Raw genomic sequence first — 23,918 nt, forward strand, 5'->3', positions numbered from 1 at the left:
CCAACTGCCTGTCTGGGGAGCTCTCCTTACAATGCAGGCACCTTGCCCCGTGGCCTCCCGTGTCTTGGCAGCTTGAGTTTGATGAGATAATTTTACTAAGTGTTTTTTGTAAAACAAAATGGAATATTGGTGCCATTCAGTCGTGTTCGGCAGAGGCCAGCAGCCCCAGGCAGCGTCCTTTCTCTCCGTTCTGTCGTCGCACTAAGCAGCCCACGTGGAGGGGCTCGCGCACAGCTCCTGGGCAGCTGTCCTTGAGGGAGTCCCGAGGACCGTGGACTACGCTGGCCTGTGTAGTACCCGTAGTCCTCCGTGTTTACACAGATGCAGGACGTGCAGCGGGCTCCCGTGTCCCCTGCTTCGTGGGGGCGGAGGGGAACGGACCAAGAAAGTGTCATGGCTCCCCCAAGACAACGTGCGAGTCCATGGCAGCGGTTGGGTGGCTTTTCAGAAGGAGAGCCTTTCAGACGGAGAGCTCTGTCACTCCCCAAGGCAACACGAAAGTCCGCAGGAGAGCTGTGGCAAGGATACTGGTCCTCCCAGGCCCATGTGCCCCTGTGCAAGGATATCAGTAGGACTCTTTGCAGTGACCAGAGCACTTCCACAGACTTGGTCTCACAGACTGTGCACCAGAACCCAAGGAAAGATGCAAGGATGGGATTATCATCCTCGTTTTGCAAATGGGGAAACTGAGGGCAACAGAAGCGAGTGACTGGCCTGAGATCAGAGAATTATGATGAGGTTGATTTAAGATAGTTGTTGATTCATTTATTTCACTTCCAATCCCCCCAAAAGATTCTGTTATTGATAACCTTATAAAAATAAGAAATTAATTATATAAAAATGATGTCTTCAGGGCTCTTCTGTGCTCCAACCATAGTAAACCTGCCCTCTCTTGCCTCTGGGCCTTTGCACGTGCTTTTCATCTTGCCTGGAACAGTGTTTCCTTCTCTTCTGATTCTTTCTTGTCCTTTGGATTTAGATATCACTTCCTCCAGAAGGCTTTCCTTTACATTCCTTCCTTCCCTTAACCCTGAGTCTGCTTGAAGGCCCTCTCTGCGTGTTTCCAGAACACCTTGCCTTTCTTGTCAGAGCAGAGCCCCTCCCCCACTCTTTTCTAGGTGCTTCTTCTTTCTTCCCTGAGTTACTTCCCATGAAGGCAGATCCATGTCCACCTTGTTCACAAGCATAGCCTCAGTAGGGAGCATCCTCTTGGCACGAAAGTTCACACAGAAAAATTTTTTTAATGACTAATCGAATTACTGTATGAAACTAGAGACTATGTTTTGAAGGAAAGAAAAGATAATTTTATCAGAAGCTTGAGCCAAAATAATTACCACAGTTGAGGACCATATTTGGCTCGGAGCTTCCTGGCAACCCAGGCAAAATGGAAATATGATAAATTATATCATTCTTACGGTTTCAGGAAAACAAGCTTCTTTAGGTCTGGTTTCAAGTCCACAAAGAAACTGACCACACGTAAGGAACACTGACTCTAGTCTGGCAGCATCTGCCATCACAGCTCACAGATGGGGACAGGTGTCATCCCCAAAGTGGGATAAGTAAGGCCTTCACGTGGAACCGCAGCTGGGGGCTGGCGTCTGTCTAGGGAGCCCGAGTGACCCAGCCCATCCTGTGAATAGAATACTCACAGGCCGTGTTCTATGGGCTTTACAGGGGTGATCTCACTGACTCTCCACAACAGCCTGATGAGGGTCGGTCCTACTATCATCAGCCTTGTTTTACAGATGAGAAGACGGGGACAGCAAAGTTAGGGAAGGTCGCTGTGCTCACTTAGCTTAGGAGTGGCACAGCCAGGATTGAAACCCAGGCAGCCGGGCTTCGGGCGGTGGGCTCTAACCCAGAGTTGGGACTAGGGGGAGATGAATAAGGTGCCCATCTTGGGGGCAGAATTCAAGGAGGTACCAAAATCCTCAGTAATCAGCAAAAATAATATTTTTAAAATATCAAAATTAATAAAAAAAAATCCACAATGAACAAAATACCAACAATTTTTGAAAGACGGGATCTGTCCTTGCGCTTGCACGGTTCACCTCACTCTCCCCGCCGACCCTGACTCTGTCCCCCACCTGCTCTCTGCTGCTCTTAAGACAGTGCAGGTCTTTGGAGTAAGGGATTCGGAATCCGATTTGGAATCACAGCGGTGTGACCTTGGGCCAGGTGCTTGGTATCTGGGCCCGTTTCCTTCTGTGGCAGAGGGCAGTATTAGCAGTACTGTCACACAGGCCGGTGGCAGTTTTCAGTGTGATGATGCACATAAGACGCCTGCACGGTGAGGGAGGCTGCCCCGCTGCTGTATGGAAGCTTCCAGGACTCGGACGTCATGGGTGTGCTCCTTGGTGGGCAGTGTGTCCGCTCTTGTTGTCACCCAGGCTGGTGTGCTTCCCATCACTTAGGGGCCCTGTCGTGGAGCCCCCTGGCAACCTCTGGGACCGGGCTGGCGGCAGCTGGCTCAGGGTCAGGCTACTCCCTGGGTGTGCCCCCACCCCCACCACTCCCCAAGGAGGTGAGAGGAAAGGGAGTGCAGACCTGGTGGGTGCTCATTGCTTTCTCTTCTTCCCAGTTCGAAGCGGGTCCCTACGGATGCATCCTGCTCACGCTGTCTGCCATCCTGTCCAGGTCCACAGAGCTGTGAGTCTCTTCCTCCCTCAACTCCTGGGCTGGGCTTGTCTGTCTGGTTCACTGCTGCCCCCGACCCGAGCCCAGGGCCACGCTTGGTGCATAGTGGGCGTGTAGTGAGCGTGGTTGAGAGGGTGAAGGAAGTAGTGGAGTGGGGGATGGTCAGTGGTGGGGGGAGAGCAGTTACGTGTGTGTTCAGAGCTACCTTGTCAATCTCCCCATGTACGCTGGGGCTGATTGGAGAGACACCCTTGCCCACAGAGCTTACGGTCCCCCTGGGGCCCTGGTGGAACGGCAGTGTGTGCATACTTAAGCACACGTGTCGATGCCCTTGGGACATGTGTGGGGATGGGCAGTTGAGGCAGAGGCCTGGGAGATGACTGAGGGCCCCCACAAGCTCAGGAAGGGGGGGCTTCACTGTAGGCCAGGGCAGTTGGAAAGCTGCAAGGTTTGTGTCCAGGGCCAGCCCTGAGGACACTGGTGGGCGGGTGCCCAGGGGCCTTGGAAGCAAGAGGACTTCAGTTCCATGCAGCCTTATCAAATGCAGTCTCCCGAGCTGCCTGAGAGCTGCACTTTCTCCATCACGCTCATCCTCCACGAGCTTTCTAGGCCTCTTATCCATATTTGTCACCTGGCCATTATGTCACCAGGGAGGGTAGCAGATTAACAGCACGTTAACAGTTTCGTAAAGTACAATTGATTACTGCTTCCTTTTCCAAGTAGAGAGCAGACTCCAGAGGGCATGGGGGATCTGGGGAATGAATTTTCACTTTAGGGGATGCTTGCTGGCAGGGGCTGATTTGGGAACAACCCGAAGCAGGTGGGCCCTGAGGAGTAGGGAGGCAGAAAGAATAGCTATGTGGTGCCCAGGCTGGGGAGGCCCTGGCAGAAGGAGACACTTGCTCCCCGTGGCTGGGCCTGGCCAGGGCCTGTCCCATTCCCTGCGGGCTCTGGCTTGGGTGGGAGGAGGGCGCGGGGGCTCTGTGGCCTCGTGCCGCCAGCCTGCTTGCTGCTCGCTGCTGCTGACCTTATTAAATGTGGTGCATGCATAGATCTTCTAATGGCATTTTTCTTCTAATCCTGCCATAATGATATGATTCATTCCTGGCCGGAGCTCACGTGCATGGAGACCATAAGCCGCACCGCCTTCTCCCCAGGCCTGGGTTTGCTAATCCCTGGCTGCCCAGGTTGGGTGAGGGTCTCTGGGTGTGTGGGTGAGACCCTGGAGCTCACGGAGGGGAAGCTAGGCTGTCAGAAGGGCCAGGCTTGGTGACATCTGGCTGTGTGATCTCTTGGGCCTCAGTTTCCCCATCTGTACAGAGGACCACTGGCTCTGGAGGTCTAGGACTCTGATCAGAGTGTCTCTGCTCTGGTGGTCACCGGGGCAGCTCCTGCAGGACCTGCTCACCGGCCTGGGAGCTGTTTACATGTGCACCCCTGTAGGGAGCAGCTCTGGTGGCCCTCTCCATCTGCAGGGGCCTTCAGAGCCCCATGTCCAGGCTACTCTTCTCGTTGTCCCGAGCTGGAGGACTTGGGCTGCTTCTGCCCCTTCCCTGCCCCATCCAACCAAGCCAGGCAGGGGTCAGTCCCTGCCCAGGCTGTGGCACCTGTGGGGCATCTGGAGGTAGGGGGGAAGGCTGCCCTGCTGGGCCTGCACAGCCTCATGCTAATAGGCCACAGTCCTCCCCTCACCACACACACGCAGACATGCAGACACACACACAGATTCACAGACACAGACAGACACACAGATACACAGGTACTACGTACACAGATATGCAGATACACATACCCGCACACACTGACATAGACCCAGGCATACACATCCACACACACAGAGACACAGAGATACACACAGACACGCAGACACACACATGCACACGAAGACAGACACACACACACAGATGTACAGACAGACAGACACACACGCAGACACAGGCACACAGACCCACAAGATCTGGCTGGACTCACCTCCTTCCCCTTGTTCTCAAGACAGAGGAGTGAAAGTGTATAAAGATGATCTCCCTCCCACTCAGGGCTCCTGAGGACATTCCTGGGTCCCGGAGGCTGATGGTGTTGGAGCCCCCAGGGGCAACTTTGGCTGGCCTGTCCCCTGCCTTCCAGGATGCTTTAGCACTGGACCCAGCAGAGCACTGGTTGGGCTTGTCTTACTCCTGGGCCTCCCCTTTGCTTCTAAGAAGGCAACGTAGAGGACCCTCTTATCAGCAGTAGGAACGAGAGTAAGCAACACCTAGTAACCTTCCTGTGTACCCGATCCTATGCTGCAACATTTTACCCCGGAAACTTGCTTCATCCCCTTACAGCCCTGTTAGGTGGCACTGTGATTCCTATCAGCCTCCCCGTCTTTCAGATGAAGAAACAAGCCTGGCCCCAGGCTCGCACAGCTCAGCCCAGACAGCAGGGCCCCAGACCAGGCTCTTTGGGTTTGCCGCTTGGTTTCAGGCCTGAGTCTCTACTCTTTTGAGTCTGAGTTTCTCACTCTGGGAAAGGGGGATGATAATTCCTGCTTTACAAGATCAAATGAAGATTTATAGGTCGAGTGCTTGGCTCGGCTCCTGGTGGGTAGCAAGCCTTAGGTGATGGCCACTGCTCGTCTGACCCTGTCACAGCTGTGCTCAGAGGCGTCTTGTGTCCCATCCTGTCGTGTCTTGCCCTCAGTCTCGGCTTGGTGCCTGGTGGTGGAAACATGACCACGGGGATGTCCTGCAAGTGGAGATGGGTCCACAGGTGGTGGTGCTCACCCCGGCAGGCACGTCCTCAGTGGCCCGGGGGGCTCCCTGGGTGCTCTGTGCTGTTGCTCGGGGGGCAAGAGAAGGGGAGGTGGGAGCCTGCCCTGGGAGTACGCCACCCAAAGCTGTGCTTGAGAAAGACCCTTACCTCTGTCTTATTTGTTCAAGTTCAAAACCACTTCTAGACAGACTGAGGGCTTCGGGTGGGGAATGGGGCAGGCTTTGGGCACAGGGCTGCTGGTGACACGGAGTGGAGCCGGTCACTCCTGCCTGTGGTCTGGGGGGACTCCCTGGAAGGGGTGGCGGCGTGAGGGGAGAGACAGACCAGTGGTGAGCAGGAGAGTGGCCTGTCGAAATGGTGCCTGGATCCTGTGAGAGATTCACGCTGACATTATTTACAATAACACCTTAGCCTTCCTGGCATTTCCAGGGCTCCTCTGAAGGAGCTGTTCTCTGGCCTTAGAAGGGGAGCTCCCAGAATGGCCCACGCCTCCTCCGTGCCCTTCGCACACTCCAGAGGTGCTTCCCAGAGCCTCTGGTCTCCGTTCTCAGGACAGATGCCAGACCTGGCCGCAGACTTGCTGTGATTTCCTTGGCAGTGACGACAGTCCTGGGATGGTGAAAACCCACTTCACCCTGGCCTGCAGCAGGGGCCGGCAGCTTGCAAAGGGCACATGGGGCAGATGCCATCCAGCACAGGCTCCATTTGTCAGGCTGAGCTGATAGGCTCGTCTAGGGCAGCCCAGTGGGTGACAATTCACACGAAAGCATCCCACTCATTGGCTGAGCTGTAGCTTCAGGATGCCTGGGTCCCCATCTCTGCTCTGCTGCCAACATGCTTATAGCTGACCCAGCCTGCACCTTCGGCCCTTTACCTCTAACAGGAGGGAGGCAAACCAGTGCTTCTTGAACTCTTCCTGTAGCGAACCTGAAATCTGACCTTTTTCCAAACAAACTATAAAAAGCAGATGCAGCAGGATTAGAGTCGGGGGAGGGGGGAGGCAGAGACCCCTGCATGCCCCTCCCCGTCTCCCAGCCTGGCCCCAGGAGACCCCTGTTTGGAGAAGCCCCAGCTCTGCATACACAGCTTACCAGCTGTAGGACCAGACGATCCCCGAGGGCCTTCCTGCTCTGGAGTTCAGATTCAGCCTCACCAAACCCTTTGATGCCGTTTCAGGGTGATCTGTTACTACTTTGGGCAGTTGAAAACATGTCCTGGTGGCCCGGAGAGAGCCGTTTCTCAGATCATGTGCTGTGCAGTGGCCAGGGAGAAGCTGAGTAGGGGGCTGGGAGTCCCCCGGCTCTTCACAAGTATAGCACGTCCGTGTGCACTCGTGTTGGTGTGTGCGTGGGTGAGGGATCCGTGAAGTGGCAGGGCTGGGTGTGAGATTATGTGGCTGTTGGTGGGGATGTTGGAGATTATGTGAAGGTGACTTGATTGTGTGATTGTATGTGTGTCTGAGGGCATGGCCATCCCTCCCTCCAAGTGAGGGCTCTCAGACGCCTGCCTGAGGCCCAGGGGCAGGCCTTGTGCCCAAGTCAGTGCCTCTTGTCCATCGGCTGTTCCCAGCTCTGGGGGGAGCCAGGGTGAGGGAGCCAAGGGCAGACGCGAACGCAGCCCGGCACAGCCTGGCCACTTCACCCTCAGAGGCCAGAAGAACAGTAGCAAAGCTGGCCTTTTGAGCTTTGTTTACCGGGGCTGACTGCAAAGCCTTGGGAAGGTTTTATTTTTTTCCACTTGATTTCCAGCCACCTATTTTCCCTCCTAAGATCTTGAGTTGCCTACAGTAAATCTCATACAGGCTTTCATGCTTACCTAGCCCCACCGCTTTCCAAACCACATGGCCTAGAACTTTCCCCAGCATGCTCTCACAAGTCCCAAAGATGCTTGGGGCCCTGGGGTCGAGGGCCAGCTCAGAGCCAGACCTGTGCAGTGCAGCGCAAGGGTGCCCCGGCCCCCAGGGAGCCAGCAGTGAGCCAGGGCCTGGCACGAGGGAGGGCTCCAGAGATGCCCACTGGGTGGCTGAGAACTGGCTGGTGAGGGGAACAGCCTGTGAAGAGACCCTTTTCATGCCTCACACCCGTGGCACTCATTGCAGTGGCAATGTGGGCCGGCCAAAGGCAATCTTGAAAGTCCAAAATAGGCAGTAGTTTGCCATCTGCTGAAGTAATTTTTGAACAGTGCAAGCCGGGCCCTGAGCGTGAGGGGCAGCACTCCCACCATGGTGGCTTTGTGGCTCTCTGTAACTTTCTCCAGGAGAGGAAAAACAACAGCACGGTTTATTTCTTTGTGGAAATAGCCCTGAAAGAAAGCCAACCATGAGTGTTGGTGATACAAAGGCAAGTGACAGAAACTTGATTCTTAGCCAGCGTAAGCAGAAAATAGCACTATTAATTGATTCATATCAAAAGCCCAGGGCTTTAGGAGTGGCTGGATCCAGGAACCAGACAGCGTCTTTGGAACATGGTGTCCCTCCTTCTGACCCGTCACGCTTCTTTTCTCTGTCTCAGCTGTGTTCTCAGGAGGGCCCTGCTGCATGGTGGGCTCCGGTGAGCCTGGCGGAGAGGAAGCCCCCCTTTTTATTTTTTAAGATTTCTTTTCTTTATTTCAGAAAGAGACAGAGGCACAAGTGGGGGGAGGAGCAAAGGCAGAGGGAGAAGCAGGCTTCCCGCTGAGCAAGGAGCCCGACATGGGGCTCCATCCCAGGACCCCGGGATCACGACGTGAGCCAGAGGCAGACGCTTAACCCACTGAGCCACCCAGGGGCCCTGAGGAAGCCCTTTCTCCAGTGCCCCTCAGCCTGCTGGCAGCCATGACCCCATTCCTGACACCTCATGGTGGCCAGGCCTGGGCTGCATCCATCATGGGGCGTGTGAACACAGAAGGCCCAGAAAGCAGGCAGAACCTACAGAGGGGGTACCACACTGACTGGGAAAGGGGTGGGCTATCTAGTCAGGAACTGGGAGCTTGGGATTTATCAAGGAACAGGAGAGCAGATGTGAGTTTGGGGGTGGGTCAGATCTGGGCCTTAATTGAGGCCCCCACAGGCTCCCCTCAGAAACAAAGAAGAGCAACGACAACGCTTCCAGATCCAGCAGAGCTCACTGAGGCAGACCACCTCAGTAGTGGGCTGGGCCAGTGGTTTATGGCGTAAGGATTTGAGCAGGGGGCTGTTCTTGTTGAGAATCCCAGGTTCTTGGTGGTCCCAGATGTGCTGTTGGGACGGGAGGGGGTAGATGGGATACCCCTCAGCTTTCTCCCCCACCCTCCTGCTGCCTGCCTGGACTCCTCCAGCCCAGAATAATGCGACACACACAGAACCACCCGGGCCAGGCCTGGGGCCATTATCCCATTTTACAGATGTGGGGACCAAGGCTCTAAGAAATTAGGGCAGGTTACTGGCAAGTTGATGCCATCCCTGTGTGTCCTGGCCTCCAGCCTAAGACCCCGTGTCCTCATCCCCTTCCTGGGCTGGGGGAGGAGTGACAGGCACTGCCCTGCTGTGTCTGCCAACTTAGGAGGAGAAGTGGGAAACAAGACCCTTAAGTAGGCCTGTACCAAACCAGGTGCTTGTCTACCAGCTTCCTTCTCCATTTCATGTCAGCTGGCATCGCTTGGGGCAAAGCAAGCTCAGCCCCAGGCTGCTGAGGTGGCAAGTCAGGGCTGGTGAGTGTCAGCGGGGTGTGGCTGAGGGCAGTAGGTCTGTCCGTGAGCACGGACCCTCCCGTGGCAGAGGGGGGCAACTCAGCCCAACCCACACTGGGGTTAGTGGCAGAGCTAGGAGTCTCCTGACTCTTGGTGCATCTAGCATCCCCACACCACTTACCCATGTTCCTCGAAGGGCTTGGGCGTCCGGAGAAAGAGGATGGGCCTTGGGAAGAGGGAGAGGCAATTAACTTTTTGGAAGAATCTTCTGTTCCAGGCCAACCTCGTTCGCTTGGGTGGGAAGCTTCCTTCTGCCTGCCTCCACACCCCTCTGGGGATTCAGCTTCTGGAGGCCGTTCCATCCGGGCCTTCCTTGTAGCTTCTCCTGGGTTGGGTGTGGGCCAGGCTCACGTAATTTCGGGCCTGTGTGCTGTGCACCTGCAGAGCTAGAGCCCGATTCTGGGTGCCAGGGGGCCAGATGGACATGACATACCCCTGGCCATCAAAGTCCTTGCTGCCCGGAGGGACAAGGCAGGCACAGGAAAAGCATGGGCAGTTGCTCTGGGGAAGGGGCCAGCTGAGGAGAGATGGGGCACATCTGTCCCGGGGCGAGGGAGGTGTCTTCACAGAAGAGGAGACATTTAGCAGGGCTCTGAGGGATATGTAGGAAGGGTTTTGGCAGGCCGCAAGAATAAAGCAGGCAAAAGCCAGCGGGGTGGGGGTTTGCAGGGAATAGTTACACAAGGTCTGGTTGGGAAGGAAGGTGTTGGCACGTGGGGAGAGGTCTAGCGGGTGGTGAGGCAGAAGGCAGCTTGCGAAGGGCTTGGGCACCTCTGTGTTCCCTTCCTTCCTCCAGGCCAGATCCTTTCTCTCCATCCGTGAACCTTGTCCTCCCTCCTGGGGTCCTCCCTACCTTGCCCCTTCCTGTCCCGGCCCCTGCCTGGAGATTCACAGCCAGCCCCTCCAACCTGTGGAGCTCTGTGCTGTTTGTGAGGCCCTGTAAAGGCCGGGGCCCTTATGGCAACAGCTCTTTGAGGTGCACATTGTTGTCCCCATCAAGGGATGACACCTGGAAGGCTCAGAGATGGAAAGCAATTTGCGGAAGGTCACACAGGGCAGGTGGCAGCGGGGGCCTGCCATGCAGGTGTCCTGACTCATCGCCCACTCCCTGCAGGCCTTCCTGGGAAAACAGTCCATATCCGCTCTACCCAAGTCCTTTTTAGATATTCATAGTTACATTTTGACTGCTCGCAGGACTCCATTTATTCTGGGTTCTTGGCCGCGACATGAGCCGTTGAGGTTGCGGGATTCATGACCTCTTGGTCATTGTGTTTTTAGTTGTTATTATTGTTGTTATCGTAGGAAAAAGGAAGTGACATTTACCAAATGCCAGATGCTTAATATAGCTCACCTTGCTCTCCCAGCAGTCTATAGTAGAGGGAGGCACCGTCCCACCCCTACTGCAGGGGGGAGGCGGCCTCAGAGAGGGGAGCAGCCAGTAAGCGACAGTGACTGGATTCAAATCCAGGGGCCCCTGCCTTTGGAGCCCAGGTTCTCCTTGTTCTTCCACAGCTGCCCTTCTCACTATTGCTTGGTCCTCAAAAGTCAGTAGAATTCCCAAGGGAGGGGCAGCAGGGAGGCCTGGCCAGAGCTGGGTGTGGTGGTGCTCCTGGGGCCTGGTGCCTTGGGGTCAGGTGGAGGGGAGGTGGCTGGCCCGATCCTCCTGGGTTAATTACAGACTATTTTAGGCATGATGTTTTAAACATCAGAGTCCTGACCCAGGCACACTTGTTCACATCCCAGAAGGTCCCCAGAGACCCCTGGCTCCAGTCCTCTGGTTTTCTGAGTGAAGACACAGGCTGAGAGAGAGGCAGGGACTTGCCTGAGGTTACTCAGCCAGTCTGAGGCCGAGCTAGCCACTGACCCCACCTCGTGGACGTTGATTTTAGGTGAGTGGCTTTGACGGTAGACTGGAACCATGTCTCGGGGCCACTTAGACCTACTTTCTTCTTATCCAGAAACTTCCATACCAGATGCTCAGATTCACATGTCTGGATGCACGCTGGGGAGGCTTTAGGGTGAAGGGACAAGCTGTGCCCCGGCCAGGGAGGGTGGGACCCGGCGTGGGGCCTCAAGGCTCCAGGGCCTGTGTGGGGCTGGCCAGCCAGGCTGAGCATCACATGTTTCAGGCCGCAGTGGACACTGTGTGATGTTGGCGCCAGGGACACAGTCCTGGCCTGCTGACCGTATGATCACAAGACCACACGTCCCTTCTCCTTTCTGGGCCTCAGTAGAACCTCGGTGAAATGGAGATGGCAGTTCTTGCTCTTCTGGTCTCACAAGGTTTTAGAGAGGATGGTGGATATGAAAGTGAGCTTCGAGGTTCTGCAGAATCAGGGCTCAAGCCCTGTAAGCTGCTCAGTGGCGGAACGTCTGCCCCTTGGAGACATGTGACAAGGAGCGACTGGAGGGAGGCAAAGGCGCTCTATCCCAGCTTCAGGTGCTCAGTCTGGCCTGGCACCTGTCCCTAGCCCCAGGCCACTTGTGTTCTTTCGCTATGCATCCGTTTTCCCACCTGCAAACTGCTGAGCCCTGAGGTCTCTGCCAGCCCCCGCGTCCTCTTCGTTCCATTTCTTGGTACAGTGCGGGGTCTCTGGGAACTCTCGATGGGGGCACAGCTGGGAGAAGCAGGCCTTGCTGGCATCCTGGGCAGAGCTCTCTGTCCTTCTTCCTCTGGATACTTCTGCGGCGAGCTGTCACTCTGACTGTGGGTCCAGGTTCTGGCCCTTGGCTCCCAGAATGCTGAGGAGGTCGGTGGCAAGGCAGCCAGGGCCAAGCCACTCCTCATAAGTTTCCTTGCCCTGGGCAAGTCTACGCAGGCTCCTCCCACCCTGTGCTTCCCGGAATCCCAAATCCAGGCAAGCTCTTGCTCCCCAAAGGGGGTCCCCAGTGCACAATAGCCTCAGGGCGCAGGTTTCATCAGGACGAGGCTCCTCCTGGCTTCTGTCACCTAGCCTGGTCGCTGGCCCCAGGCTGTGCAGAATTTTTTTAGGGCCCAGCATTGTCCGGTCCCCAGGTGGACTGGGGAAGGGACAGCCTGCCCGTTGGACTGAATGGTGTTGGTCCCAGGGAAGGGCTCCTCGCAGCTTTTGGCTTAGAAGCCCAGCAAGTGTGGGGACCTCAGAGCCCAAGCAACCCCTCCTCAGATTCAGCCCCTGCTCCTAGGACGCTGCATGACCTTGGAGACCTGGGGTTCCCCAGAGGGGCTACAGGGGCTGGAAGAGGGAGAAAGATGGGACACCTTTGGCCAGAGCAGTTCTGCTTTTATGTCTTATCTATTTGGCTTTTGCCTAGAAGATGACATTTGAAGAAAGAGCTCTGAGTCTAAACAGACGTTGGAGGCCGCTTGGTCTGTGTTTGCTAGGGTTGCCGTCACAAAGCACCACAGCCTGGCTGGCTTAACCAGCAGAAACTCCCAGTTCTGGGGGCTGGAAGTCCAAGATCAAAGTGTCAGCAGGGTTGGTTTCCCTCCTGGGCCTGTGGGTGGCAGCCTGCTTCTGTGTCCTCACATGGTCTTTCCTCTGCGAGCTTGCATCCCCCGCATCCTCTTCCTGCAGGGACCCAGTCAGATTGGATTAGGGCCCACCGAATGGGCTCGGGGAACTTAAATCAGTCCTTGAAAGGCCCTGTCTCCGAACACAGCCACGTTCTGAGGTACTGGGGTCAGGGCTTCAACATATGAATTTGGAGGGACACAGGTCAGCCCATAACACCATGCATCTTGTGCAAGGCCCTCATGTCACAAAAGGGGAGACTGAGGCCCGGAGAGGAGAGGTTAACTGCCACACGGCAGGCTGGGGCTGGAACTCCAACCTAGTGACAGCCCTGCCCTTTTTCCTTTGCTCAAGGACTCCTCACACTCCGCTCTCCAGGGAATTCCCCTAAAGGGAGGTCTGGACATCTAGATTTGCCAAAGTTGTAAATCTCTTAAGCCGTGTAAGCTGCTCCCTGGTGTCTCGCGAATGCCCTAATGTGAAACGCAGACGTTCCTCCCTTTCAAGCTCCGCGCTCACTCCTGAATTTCCCATCGTGTTTGCACCTAAGGATGCAATTACCATTTCCTCCCATTGTCTTTTCTGCTTGTCCCTCTGCTCTCAGCTGACGCAGGCTCTCAAACCCGCTGGGTGAGCACGAGGCTGTGAGATTATGAAGATCAGACCGCTTCTGAAAGCTTTGGGCTGGCTCGGGACCAGCGATGCTTATCAGTCCACCCAGGGCTCCTTTGAGGTTATTTTCTTCTCTTTAGAAGATGCCCGTTTATGCAGCAGAGAGCGTTTCCATCAATTCTTCTGCCTGAGCTAGCGTCAGTCGAGTGCTGCCTTCGGCCATTGGGCGCCCCAGCCGGGTCCTTCCCAGGCTTGCTGGGCTGTCTCTGGTGGGTGAGCCTCCCAGACCCTTCCCAGGACCCCCAGGCCTCCGTGCTTCTCCGCCAGGCCCCTGCAGTGCCAACGTGGCCCATCTTCCCGCGTGGACCACAGACCGTCCCCATTTGGCCACGGTTATTAAAAACCACAAGAAAGCATTTCTCCGGCAAAGGTCACGGAGCTTGAGTGTCTAAACTCGTTTGGGAAGGATACGGGGACCAGGGATTTTTAGGTTTGTGGACTTCTGGCAGATCTTAGATTTAAATCCTAAAATTGAGACCAGGTTTCTCGTCTCGTCCACTAAAAGGGAAAACAAACATTGTGATTGCTGAGCCCTTTCTTCTGGGCTGTCTGTCTGTGGCCTCTTTGGGGTAGGGCCGGAGGAAGCAGGCCGGGCCCCATGCCCCAGGGCATGTGCCACAGCCTCCCATCACCCCCAGCGATGCCCTTCTGAGTCTTTCCATGTCTATAAAATATAGTAATCCTTACCTCGCCGGGTGCAGGGCTGCGTTCCAGGGATGCCAGCTCCTTTCCTGTTCACTCGTCCACCGTTCACGTCGACAAGAACACTTGGTCTCCCGAAGCATTTGCGTGGGGGAAGGGAAAAGGAATTGTGTCCTGGTGGTGGGCTTTCTTAGATGGTCGGAGAGTGTTGAGATTCATGGGGGGCTGGGGTTGCCTCCTGGTGCTGACCTCCCCTATGACAGAGCCACCCTGACAGTGACTCCTGGTCCCCAGCTCTGTACAGCCCTAAGAAATCGGTTTCTTCTGGTTTGAGGGATGTGTTTCGCCCAAGGGGCTTTTCACCTCATGCCTTTTAGGGGACCCCCTTCTGAGGGTAGAGCTGCTGTGACCTGGGGTCGGGAGAGCACAGGTCTCCAAGACGGGCCGCGGAGTCCCCCACCGGCTCCATAGCCCAGAAGCCCCATGCCCTGGGCAAGTCGGGCTGCTCTGAGCAGTGGTTTTCTCTTGGCATTTGGGGAACCATGAGTGTACAGGGCCTGATACATGGTCTGTGCCCATTGAACAGACTCACAGGCTGAGGCCCGGAGACGGAAGGGGATGTCCCCGTGCCCATGTTGGTAAGCGGCAGTTGGAGTGAGGATTCGGGGTGCTGGATTGCAAATGAAGGGGCCTCTCCGCTGTATCACGCTTCCGCCACCCTTCTGCGTGTCGGTAGTGGCCCAGGTGAAGCCAGAGGGGAGGCCACTGCCCAGAGCAGAGTGAGTGTTAGCTGCGGAGCCCTGGGTTGCCCCCGCATCCAGAATTCTGGGCCTCAGCCTGGAGCCCGAGAGGAGCCCCTGGTCACCCCGAGAGGTTTGCCCGGGAGGCCTGAGTCAGGCAGAGACATGCTAATTCTACTCCTTCTGTGTCTTCTAGTGTCCGCCAGGACTTCGATGTCCCCACCAGCCACCTGATTGGAGCGCATGGATACTGCACCCAGGTCAGGGGGTGCCGTAGGGTGCCGTGGGGTGCCGGGCAGCAGAGTGCTTTTTTCCCTTCCTCCCCCCTTCTTTCCTTGCCCCTGCCAGCCCTCTCCCAGCAGCTTTCATGTGCCAACTTCTGTCATGGAGACCTAGAAAGGCCACTCAGTTCAGTTTCCACTTCTGGAGAGCTTGCCGTGCCCGATCTGTGTGCTTGGCACTGCAAGGACAGAGCCAGGGGCCTCACAGCCCAGAGCCCCCAGTCCGAGCCCCGGGGACGGACTGGGGGCTCTGGGCCAGCTGGGGTGGTGAGGGCCACGGCACAGGCACCATCTTGGCGGTTGACCCTCCCCAAGCTGGGCTGATCTTCCCCTCCCCAAGCCTCAGTTCCCTCGTTTGTAGAAGGAGGAGTTTGGACTAGACCAGTGCTTTTTAAACTTTGATGTGCCCATGAATCCCCCGGGTGTCCTGTTGAAGAGCAGGCTCAGATCCAGTGGGTCTGGCCTGGGGCCTGAAGTTCTGAATTGCTCACAGGCTTCCCAGAGAAGGTGATGTTGCTGGTCCACGGACCACACTTTGAGTAGCAAGGGGCTACATGACCACTAAGCTTTGCCACTGCGTGATTTTGAGTCTTGGGGCAGGGAGCAGCCTATTTCTCCTTTCTCCCCCATTTCAAGAGGGCTTCCTGCGCTGAGGAGGGTTTGAGACAGATGGGGAACAGGGGCCTTTTTCTCCCCCTTGAAAACCAGATGGGAAAACTCAAACCCATCTGAAAAAGGCCTTGCCTTTCTTAGCAGCCGCTGCCCCTGAGGTGCAGTATCTCAGAGCAGACATTTCCTCCAGATTTCTTTCTCATTTCCTCTGCAAAGACACAATGGGGCCCCTTTGCTATCTCCCTCCAATGGGGCTCCCTCTGTGGCCATCAGAGGGAGCCTCTTTTACTATGACCAGGGCAGGGGTCTTGGTGTTGAGGGAGGGATTTATTCACCGGGGCCTGGCTTTTATAATTCAGGGGAAAACACTTCTGTGAACTCTCCCCTCCAACGTTTATGCTGGGAAAGGCCTCTCCTGGCCATTCCCACGTACCGTGGGGCCATCGCTGCCTGCTGGCCTGCCATGCGCGCCAGCCCCGATGGGGTGGGTCAGGCAGAGGGTGCCGCCTGCCCAAGTGCTAAGGCTGGGCTCACTTGGAGCCTTCCTCGGTGGTACTGCAGGCACTTAGCGGCCGGGGTTCCCCTGGGATCTTGGGTAGCCAGGTGGTGCCATGTGGGTAACAGGTGAGAGGAGAGGGAAGGACACCAGGCAGGATGCTAGAAAATGTGGGTGGAAATCCAGCTCTGTCATGAACTAGCTGTGGGGCTTGGGGAAATCCTCTCCAGTCTGGGAGCCCCAGGGTCCCCACTCCTCACAAGGAGTTGGACCCCTAGATGCCCTGCTGAAGGAAGGGCCCTCCCTTCCTGCCACCTCAATGCAGGAGGCACTGGCTGAAGGAGACGGCCAGAGGGTCACTGATCTCCAGGTTCTGGGGTCAGCAGGCTTGTCGGCCTGTCGGCTGTGCAGCACAAGTCACACGGCCCCTGGATGCGTGATGCCGCCGGGCCGAGGAGGGCAGGGACAGATCTAGACCCCAGACTGGGGCTTCCTCGCCTCGGCCTGTCTGCCTCTGCAGGCCTCCGCTCTCCCTCCCTGCTCCCAGACCCCGCCATCCTCCCGTGAAATCCAAGTAAGACCTAGAGTTGCTTTCTTGGTGTTCGCACCATTGTCCGCTTCCTGGCGTTGATAATGGGCGCTGGTTGTGTTAAGATGTTATCGTTGGGGGAAGCTGGGTGAAGGGTGCACAGGAACTCTCTGTACTATTTTTAGAAATTCTTCTGGGTCTAAAATTATTTCAAAATGAAAAAGCTTATGAAAAAAAAATGCCATCCTTCAAGACCCACCCAAATGTGGCTTCTCCACAAAGTGGCTCTGACTCAGCCATGTGGTCCCGTGCCCTGCCTGGCCCCCGAGGGTTCCATGCGCACATGTTTTATAGTCCCAGTCACATCCTACATTGAGCTTCAGCTGCGCAGGGACGCACCTGATCCCCGCCCTAGGCCCGGACGCCCAAGGTCAGGAGCCATCTTTCCCTCACTCCCCTGCCACCACCCAGGGCCCAGGACGGGGGGCCCGTGGAATCAAGGTCACAATGAGTTCCTAGAGTCGCTGGGCTAGGAGCGGCTGACGGCTTCCCCTGAGGGCTGGTGGGAACTCCAAGTCCCAGCCCCCTGTGATTTGGGGCTCTCTCCCTCCTTGCTTTCCTTCCTTTTCCGCCCTTTTTTTTCTTGTTCCCGATCTCCCCTGGACAAGCCTTTCCCCTTTCTTTCATCTACAGGAACTTGTCAATCTGCTTCTGACCGGGAAAGCCGTGTCCAATGTTTTCAATGACGTGGTGGAGCTGGATTCTGGGAATGGGAACATCACGCTGCTCAAAGGCATAGCTGCGCGCAGTGATGTTGGGTTCTTATCTCTCTTTGAGCACTACAATGTGTGCCAGGTACTGGGGTGCAGGGCTCCGGAGACAGAGGGGTCCGGCTCCCTGGGACCGGAGAGAGGGAAGGCGGGGAAAGGGAAGGTCAACTCCAGTTTCCAGAGCCAGTCCCGGTTTGGTCCAGTCTCAATCACAGAGGGTTTGGGAAGAAGTATAGCTTCACTGCCATCGAGTACTGTGTGGAATTCACTCCCAAAGCCAGCCGATACCATGTTTTGGGAAAGGTTGTTTCAAAGGGACTCCTAGGGATCTATAGTGTGACTGTGGGTCAGAGCAGATGCAGTTGGGGTGTGTGTGTTGGGGGGGGGGTGGATGGGGTCTTCTCCAGGGACAGGGAGAACCACTCCCTGACTAGGAAACCTAGTCAGTTTCCTAGGTCTGCCACAGTGAAACACCACAAACTGGGTGCTTAAAACAACAGAAGTTGTCCTAGAGCAGAAGGTCTCATAGCAGAAGTCCAAAATCAAGAGGCCAGCAGGGCTGTGTCCCACTGACACCCATCGGGAGAATCCACCTTCATCTCTTCTAGCTGTTGGTGTTTTCTGGCAATCTTTGGCATTCTTTGGCTTGTGGATTCATCACTCCGATCTCTCCCTCTGTCGTCACGTGGCCATCTTTCTGCCGTGTGTCTCCTCCTTTTCTTATAAGGACGTCGGTCATGTTGGGCTAAGGGCCCACTCTACTCCACTAACCTCATCTTAACTAGGTACATCTACAACAACCCTAATTCCAAATAAGGTCACATTCTGGGGGCTAGGATCTCCACGTATCTTTTTGGGGGGGCACAGTTCAACCCTAACAGGCCACTCGGTCTGTTTGCCAGTGCACTGCTCCCCTTCCTTCCTCTCTCCCTGCAGCCAGGGTCTTGGAAAGGGCTGGGCCCCTGGCGAAGCTGGGCAGGGTGAGGTGACTACATGTCTCTGCACAGTGGGCAGTTGGCACCGGGCCCCGTGTTTCTGCCCTAGCCTGCTGCTCGACCTTCTCTGAGTCTCGGTTTTCGCGTCTTCAGAGAAGACATTGTTGTCTGGCTGGTTTCATGGTGCCCTTTCAGCATGATCACGAGTTCAGGCTGTTGTCCCTTTGCTAATGGGCCATGTGGTGCGTCTGCATCCCCAGGTCCTGCCCCCACGGACAGGAAGCCGACCCGTGGGCTCCACAGACTTGGGGAGAGAAGAATGATACGACTCCCCCCCTGATTTGCCGGTGTCAGGAGGGAGCCCAGGAATGTGGTCACGTGGGCCAGGAGAAGCACCAGGGCCCCTGAGCATCCGACCCTGGGTGGGCTCTGGAAGCATTCAGCCCAAAATTCCATGGGCTGAGAGAGGGTAACCTTGGCCAGGCTCATGGAATCCCTAGGCTTACCATGAGCCCTGGTTTCATTCTTGTATTGAGGGTGTTGGTCTAAAAGTAAACTATTTTCCTTTGGTCTGTGGGGTAGTTGATGGGAACATCAGTCGGGGGTCATCCTTCCCTTGGAATAAAATGCTGATTGAAGAAATTCAGGACCTACAAGGATCCAAATTCTTAAATCCACACAGACCGCCCCCGCCCCACTGTTATATGCTTGGCTGAAGACTGAGGCTTGTATCTCTCTGCAATAAGAGGGTGTTTGCTCCTCTGCCTTGGGGCTGCAAGCTCTCTAAGGAAGGACCCTCAGGCCCTCTCTCCTCCCTAGAGCTAACTGAGGACTGGGCCTCTGAAGGAGAAGGCAGATATCTGGCAATATCGACAAAGCCTATCCTCTCCCTTACCACCACCTGCCATCCCCTCTGTCACTGAATTCCTCTGGTCCTACATGTTTGGCCGTGTTGGGGGTGGAAAGAATCTGGGGAGGCTTAGCATCCACACTCAAAGCTGGTCCCCCTCCACTGGACAGCACCAGTGTGGCCATGGGGAAGATCTGACATTTAGGACAGCTTGGAGCATGGTGTCCATGGTGGGGCTGTTCTTACAAGGCTTAGGTTTTCTCTTGCAGAGGGCAGAAGTGGGCCTGCCTGTCATTCAGCCTGTCCGGGGCTTCTCACGGCAGCCTCTGGCTGGGAGCCTGGTTCTGGGGCCCTCACTGAGTATGTGGGGGCTGGGGGTAAGGGAGGTCCTGCCTATCAGTGAGCTTATTAGATGACCCACACTCCGGATGTGCCTGTGGGGAAGCAGAGGAAGCTCTGGACCAAGAAATGCACCCCCTGCTGAGCTAGCCAGCCCCCTGCCCCAGCCTGGCTGTGTGTTCTGGACCTCCGTTCACTCCCCATGACCCCCCTGGGCTGGTCTTGCCCATCGGACTTGCACCTCACTCTCACCACCCAGAGCTCACAACTGAGGGCTACAGTTGGAAGGCCAGCCCCTCCTGGCTCCTGGTGATTGTGGTGGGGGAACCGGCAGTCCAGGGAAGGGACAGCATGGGACCAGGAGTTTAACTTCAGCGCCTCTCCCATGCCCTGCAGGGTACATACCTTGCTGCCTTCATGAAGAGACCTGAGCAAAGACTAAGCTTGGCAGGAAGGGCTCTGCCAGCTACATCCTCCTCCCATTTTCCCCAGCTGGGCAACTAGCACCATCCACCCACTTTTTCAAACCCAGGAGCATGCCTGACCCATCAGGAGGTCATGTGGCTCCTACCCTAAATTGTTTCTCCGGTCTGGCCATTTCTACCATGGTCTAAGCCACCAGCATTGCCGGTCTGGACACCTGTCCCCAACCCCTTTCAGTCCTTCAGTGAAGCCACTGTGATCTTTAAAAGAGTAGACTGAATCACATCATTCTTTTGCTTCACACCTGTCAGTGGTTTTCCCATCCTCTGAGACTGTTAGGGGCTGAATTATGTCCCCTCACAGATTCACACGTTGAAGTCCTAACTCCCAGTGCGTCAGAATGTGACTATTTGGAAACAGGGCCTTTAAGAAGTGATTACGAGGTCATTAGGGTGGCCCTTAATCCAATTGACTAGTGTCCTCATAAGAGGAGGGGATTCGGACATGGACACAGAGAGGGAAGACCACGTGAAGACACAGGGAGGCGACGGCCATCAGCAAGCCAAGGAGAGAGGCCTCAGGAGAAACCAGTCCTGCCCACACCTTGGTCTTGTACGTCCAGCCTCCAGGACTGTGAGGAAACAAATTTCTGTTGTTTGAGCCACCTGGTCTGTGGAACTTTGTTCCGGTGGCCCCAGCTAACTAATGCAGAGACTGAAAGCCCAAACTTAGCACGGCCTACAAGGCCCTATGAGACCTGTCCCTGCTGTTTCCTCCCTTCACCTTTTGACTTAAATGTCCCTTCCTAAGGGAGGCCTCTCCTGACCTAATCAGCCCGTCTAAATAGGTGGGGGTCTGCCTCTGCATCACAGAATCTTACTGGTGGGGGTCTGCCTCTGCATCACAGAATCTTACTGCTTTCCTTCGTAGGCCTCTTCTTGGTTCCAAGTGTCACATTCATTGCTTTTGAGATGCAAACTTTGTGTGCATTTGGACGTTTCTGAGCTTTTGAGCCCCAGTCGCAGTCACTGGCTGGTCAGACTTTAACTGCCGGCTTTCTTTCGTCGTGAAACAAACAATTAGGGTGACTCTGATGGCATCTTAGATTCGGGCCAGGGCAGTACAGATGTGTCTGTATGATTATTTGATTACTCTCTGTCTTCCCCATTAATCCGCTGAGCCCCCCGAGGACAAGACTCGTCTTGTTTCCTTCCTTGCTGTACCCACATCGTCGAGCACTACGTAGTGCCTGGGACTGAAACATAAGTTATGCCAAATGACGGTTACCCTTAGAGATGACAGACGGCGACTCTGCCAGCAATCAAATGTTGGTTCTTCTAAATTAGGGCTTCTTAGCTGGCAGGCCACGGCTGGATGTGGGGGTACTCACCTCACCCCTGCAAAAGATTTAAGAATCCCCCTTTAAAAGTGATTCCTAATGGTGCCGTCTGTTCCCCGGCCAGGAGAAAGCCTCAGACTGTGTTGAAGGAAATGTGCCCTCCACCCTCCCTCCTCGCCCCCAGGCCTTTGGTCAGCCACCTTCGAACCCAGAGGAAATGAATTTCATCTTTGGAAAATGTCACCCACTTGGAGGGGGCTCCTGAATGAGAAAAATCATTTATAAAGTCTCTGGGCAGCTTTTTTTGCCCATAATCTTTTGACTGTTGAATAAATGGCAAGCTGCCCTTTTGTCCCCTCTGCTGGAAAATTCAGGGTGGCTGATTATGTAGACGCCTGCCCCCCTGGCAGGTTGCACGGCTCTTTTTCCTGCAGTGAACGAGCCCTGGGTTCCTGAGAAGGCTTCCTGTTCGAGGCAAGGCCCTCACCAGAAAAGCCTCTTTTGAGCCTGGAGTGGGAGCTGAGTTTGCAGTGGGGTTTAGGCACGTCCAGCCACGTCCTCTAAAGCATCTAATTCCCCCACATCCATGAAGGAGAGAGCTTTGTGGTTACGTTTTAATGTCACAAGGGGCTGGGGTGAGGGCCCTACTGGCCAGGTGGGGGCGGGGCAGGTTGCTTGGAAAATGGGAAAATGAACACATTGTAAAGATCGCTATTCTACCCCCTGGAGGAGGCAGCTGTTTGTTGGGCAAGTCTTTCACTAGGTACCTGAGCACAACCCCCCTGTCCGAGACACCCCAGCCCAGAGTCAGCTCCCAGGAGGGCTCCGAGGGGCCCCAGGAAGACCGCTCGGCCCCTCTTCTGTGACAGGCGGGAGAAAGTATGCCCTTCTCCCCACTGGAAAAATAATTCCCATTCTTTCCTTAATCCGCAGGCTGTGGCTGTAAATACCTGAGCATGCAAACATCTCGCTGGGGCTGGTGGGGATTAGGCCAGAATCAGCCTGGCCCGTGGCGTGCATGGAGCTGAATAAACCAGGGCCCAGGGTAGGGAGAGGTGCTGCCCCAGGGAGTCACAGGTGACGGGGAGAGAGCACATAGAGGGCCAGCCAGCCTGAGGGGCAGAGCCAGCCAGGCCCCTGAGCAGGACTTTGCAGAGGGCCCTGGCCGCTCCTCTGCCCTGAAGAGCAGCCCCACTGAGGGTCCTGTTCAGTGTCATCTGCCTTCCCCGAACACCCCTCTGCAGGGAGCTTTCCAAGGAAGTCTCTCATCAGAAAGTCCCAGCTCCTTATCCTCCCCTTCCGCCATGCTCTTTCCCGAATGCCCTGCTAGTCCCTGGATGTCTCTGGCACCGCCCACAGACTGCTCACCCAGAGGCGCCCTCTCCCTTCTCCCCGTGGCTCCAAGCCCACCTGTCTTCAAGGTAAAGTCCTACCTAGTTCGAGTTCCACTTCATGCATGAGGACCCTCACTCGTCAAACATTTGCTCATGTTGACTTCTAACCCCTGCCCTTGGTGCTAAGGGCATAGTCCGGTGTGCAGGAGGCAGGCTGGCGCGTCATGGTGAGGCAGTGATGCGCTGCAGGAGAGAAGGCGGGTACCCGGTACCTAGTACCTGCTACCTCGTAACCCCCACCTGGGAGCTAGAGGGAGGTGATTCGTGCTCCCTGGTTGGGTAATTTGGGTGATGCAGGACCTGGGAGGGGAGGTGGGGTGTCCCAGTGCTCTAGATGGGGGACGGTGGCTGCACAGGACCGTGGATTTGAGGGAAAGCCCCTGGGGGCGGGGGGACGGCTCCGGGAGACAAGCCGTGTCTGTGAGCCGCTCAAGGGGCTCCCAGCCTGGCTCAGAGGCCGTGATCCCCAGCAGGTCTCTCTGAGGTCAGCCCAACCCCGGGTCAGACGGAAGATGCTCGGGCCCTTTTCCTGGGGCTCGCACAGGCATCTCTCTGCTCCCTGTCCCTCTTGCAGGTGGGCTGCTTCCTGAAGACGCCGAGGTTCCCCATCTGGGTGGTGTGCAGTGAGAGCCACTTCAGCGTCCTCTTCAGCCTGCAGCCAGAGCTCCTGCGAGACTGGAGGGCCGAGAGGCTCTTTGACCTGTATTACTATGACGGCCTGGCCAACCAGCAGGAGCAGATCCGGCTGACTGTTGGTGCGCCGCCCCCACTGGCCCGCATCCTCGGCCCTCGCGTGTCCTCGGGGCGGTCAGAGAACAACGTAGACCCTCAGACCCGTGTCTGCACCAGGGGATCAGAGAGCGGCTGTTGGCGCGTCCTCCTACAGGAGGAGCCGGAGCAGGGCCTTGAGAAACTGATAGCATTAGAGGTGGTGTATGGGGAAGTTGAGAACACAGAGTGGGGAGCCCCGAACACCATGCCCACAAGGCTGGGTTTTCTTCTGCAGGCAATGAGGAGCTATGGAAGGTTTTGGAGCAGGAGAGTGATGGGATCAGATGTGTTTTTAGAAAGAATTATGCTGGTAGCTGACGGGGAGCAAGAGGGTGGGGTGGAGACTAGAGGTGGGAGGCCGTGAGGAGAGCACTGTGGTCCAGGAGAGAACCAAAGGGCAGGAACAAGGATGGGTCCAGTCAGGATGAGCAGCGGGGCAGATGCCAGAAGAGTCAGGTCCCAGGAGGTGGGTTGTTGGTGCCAGCCTTAAAGAGTGTGTGTGTGTCTCTTAAAGCACGTCCAGACCCCGGGCTGAGTG

The 23,918-nt window shown here is 56.0% G+C and overlaps 1 protein-coding gene across 1 annotated transcript in view; it reads left to right on the forward strand.

The window, feature by feature from the left end:
- The window catches only part of MINDY4 (MINDY lysine 48 deubiquitinase 4), a 101,962-nt gene that overhangs the window by 67,726 nt on the left and 10,318 nt on the right, over positions 1-23,918 (forward strand). Inside the window, exons 13-16 of the mRNA XM_044919980.1 lie at positions 2,582-2,649; positions 14,838-14,901; positions 17,253-17,414; positions 23,184-23,364. Of these exons, the coding sequence (XP_044775915.1) occupies positions 2,582-2,649; positions 14,838-14,901; positions 17,253-17,414; positions 23,184-23,364 (475 nt within the window). The remainder of the gene's footprint in view (positions 1-2,581; positions 2,650-14,837; positions 14,902-17,252; positions 17,415-23,183; positions 23,365-23,918) is intronic.

Source organism: Neomonachus schauinslandi, chromosome 12, assembly GCF_002201575.2.
Source record: "Neomonachus schauinslandi chromosome 12, ASM220157v2, whole genome shotgun sequence".
Classification (NCBI taxonomy): Eukaryota; Metazoa; Chordata; class Mammalia; order Carnivora; family Phocidae; genus Neomonachus; species Neomonachus schauinslandi.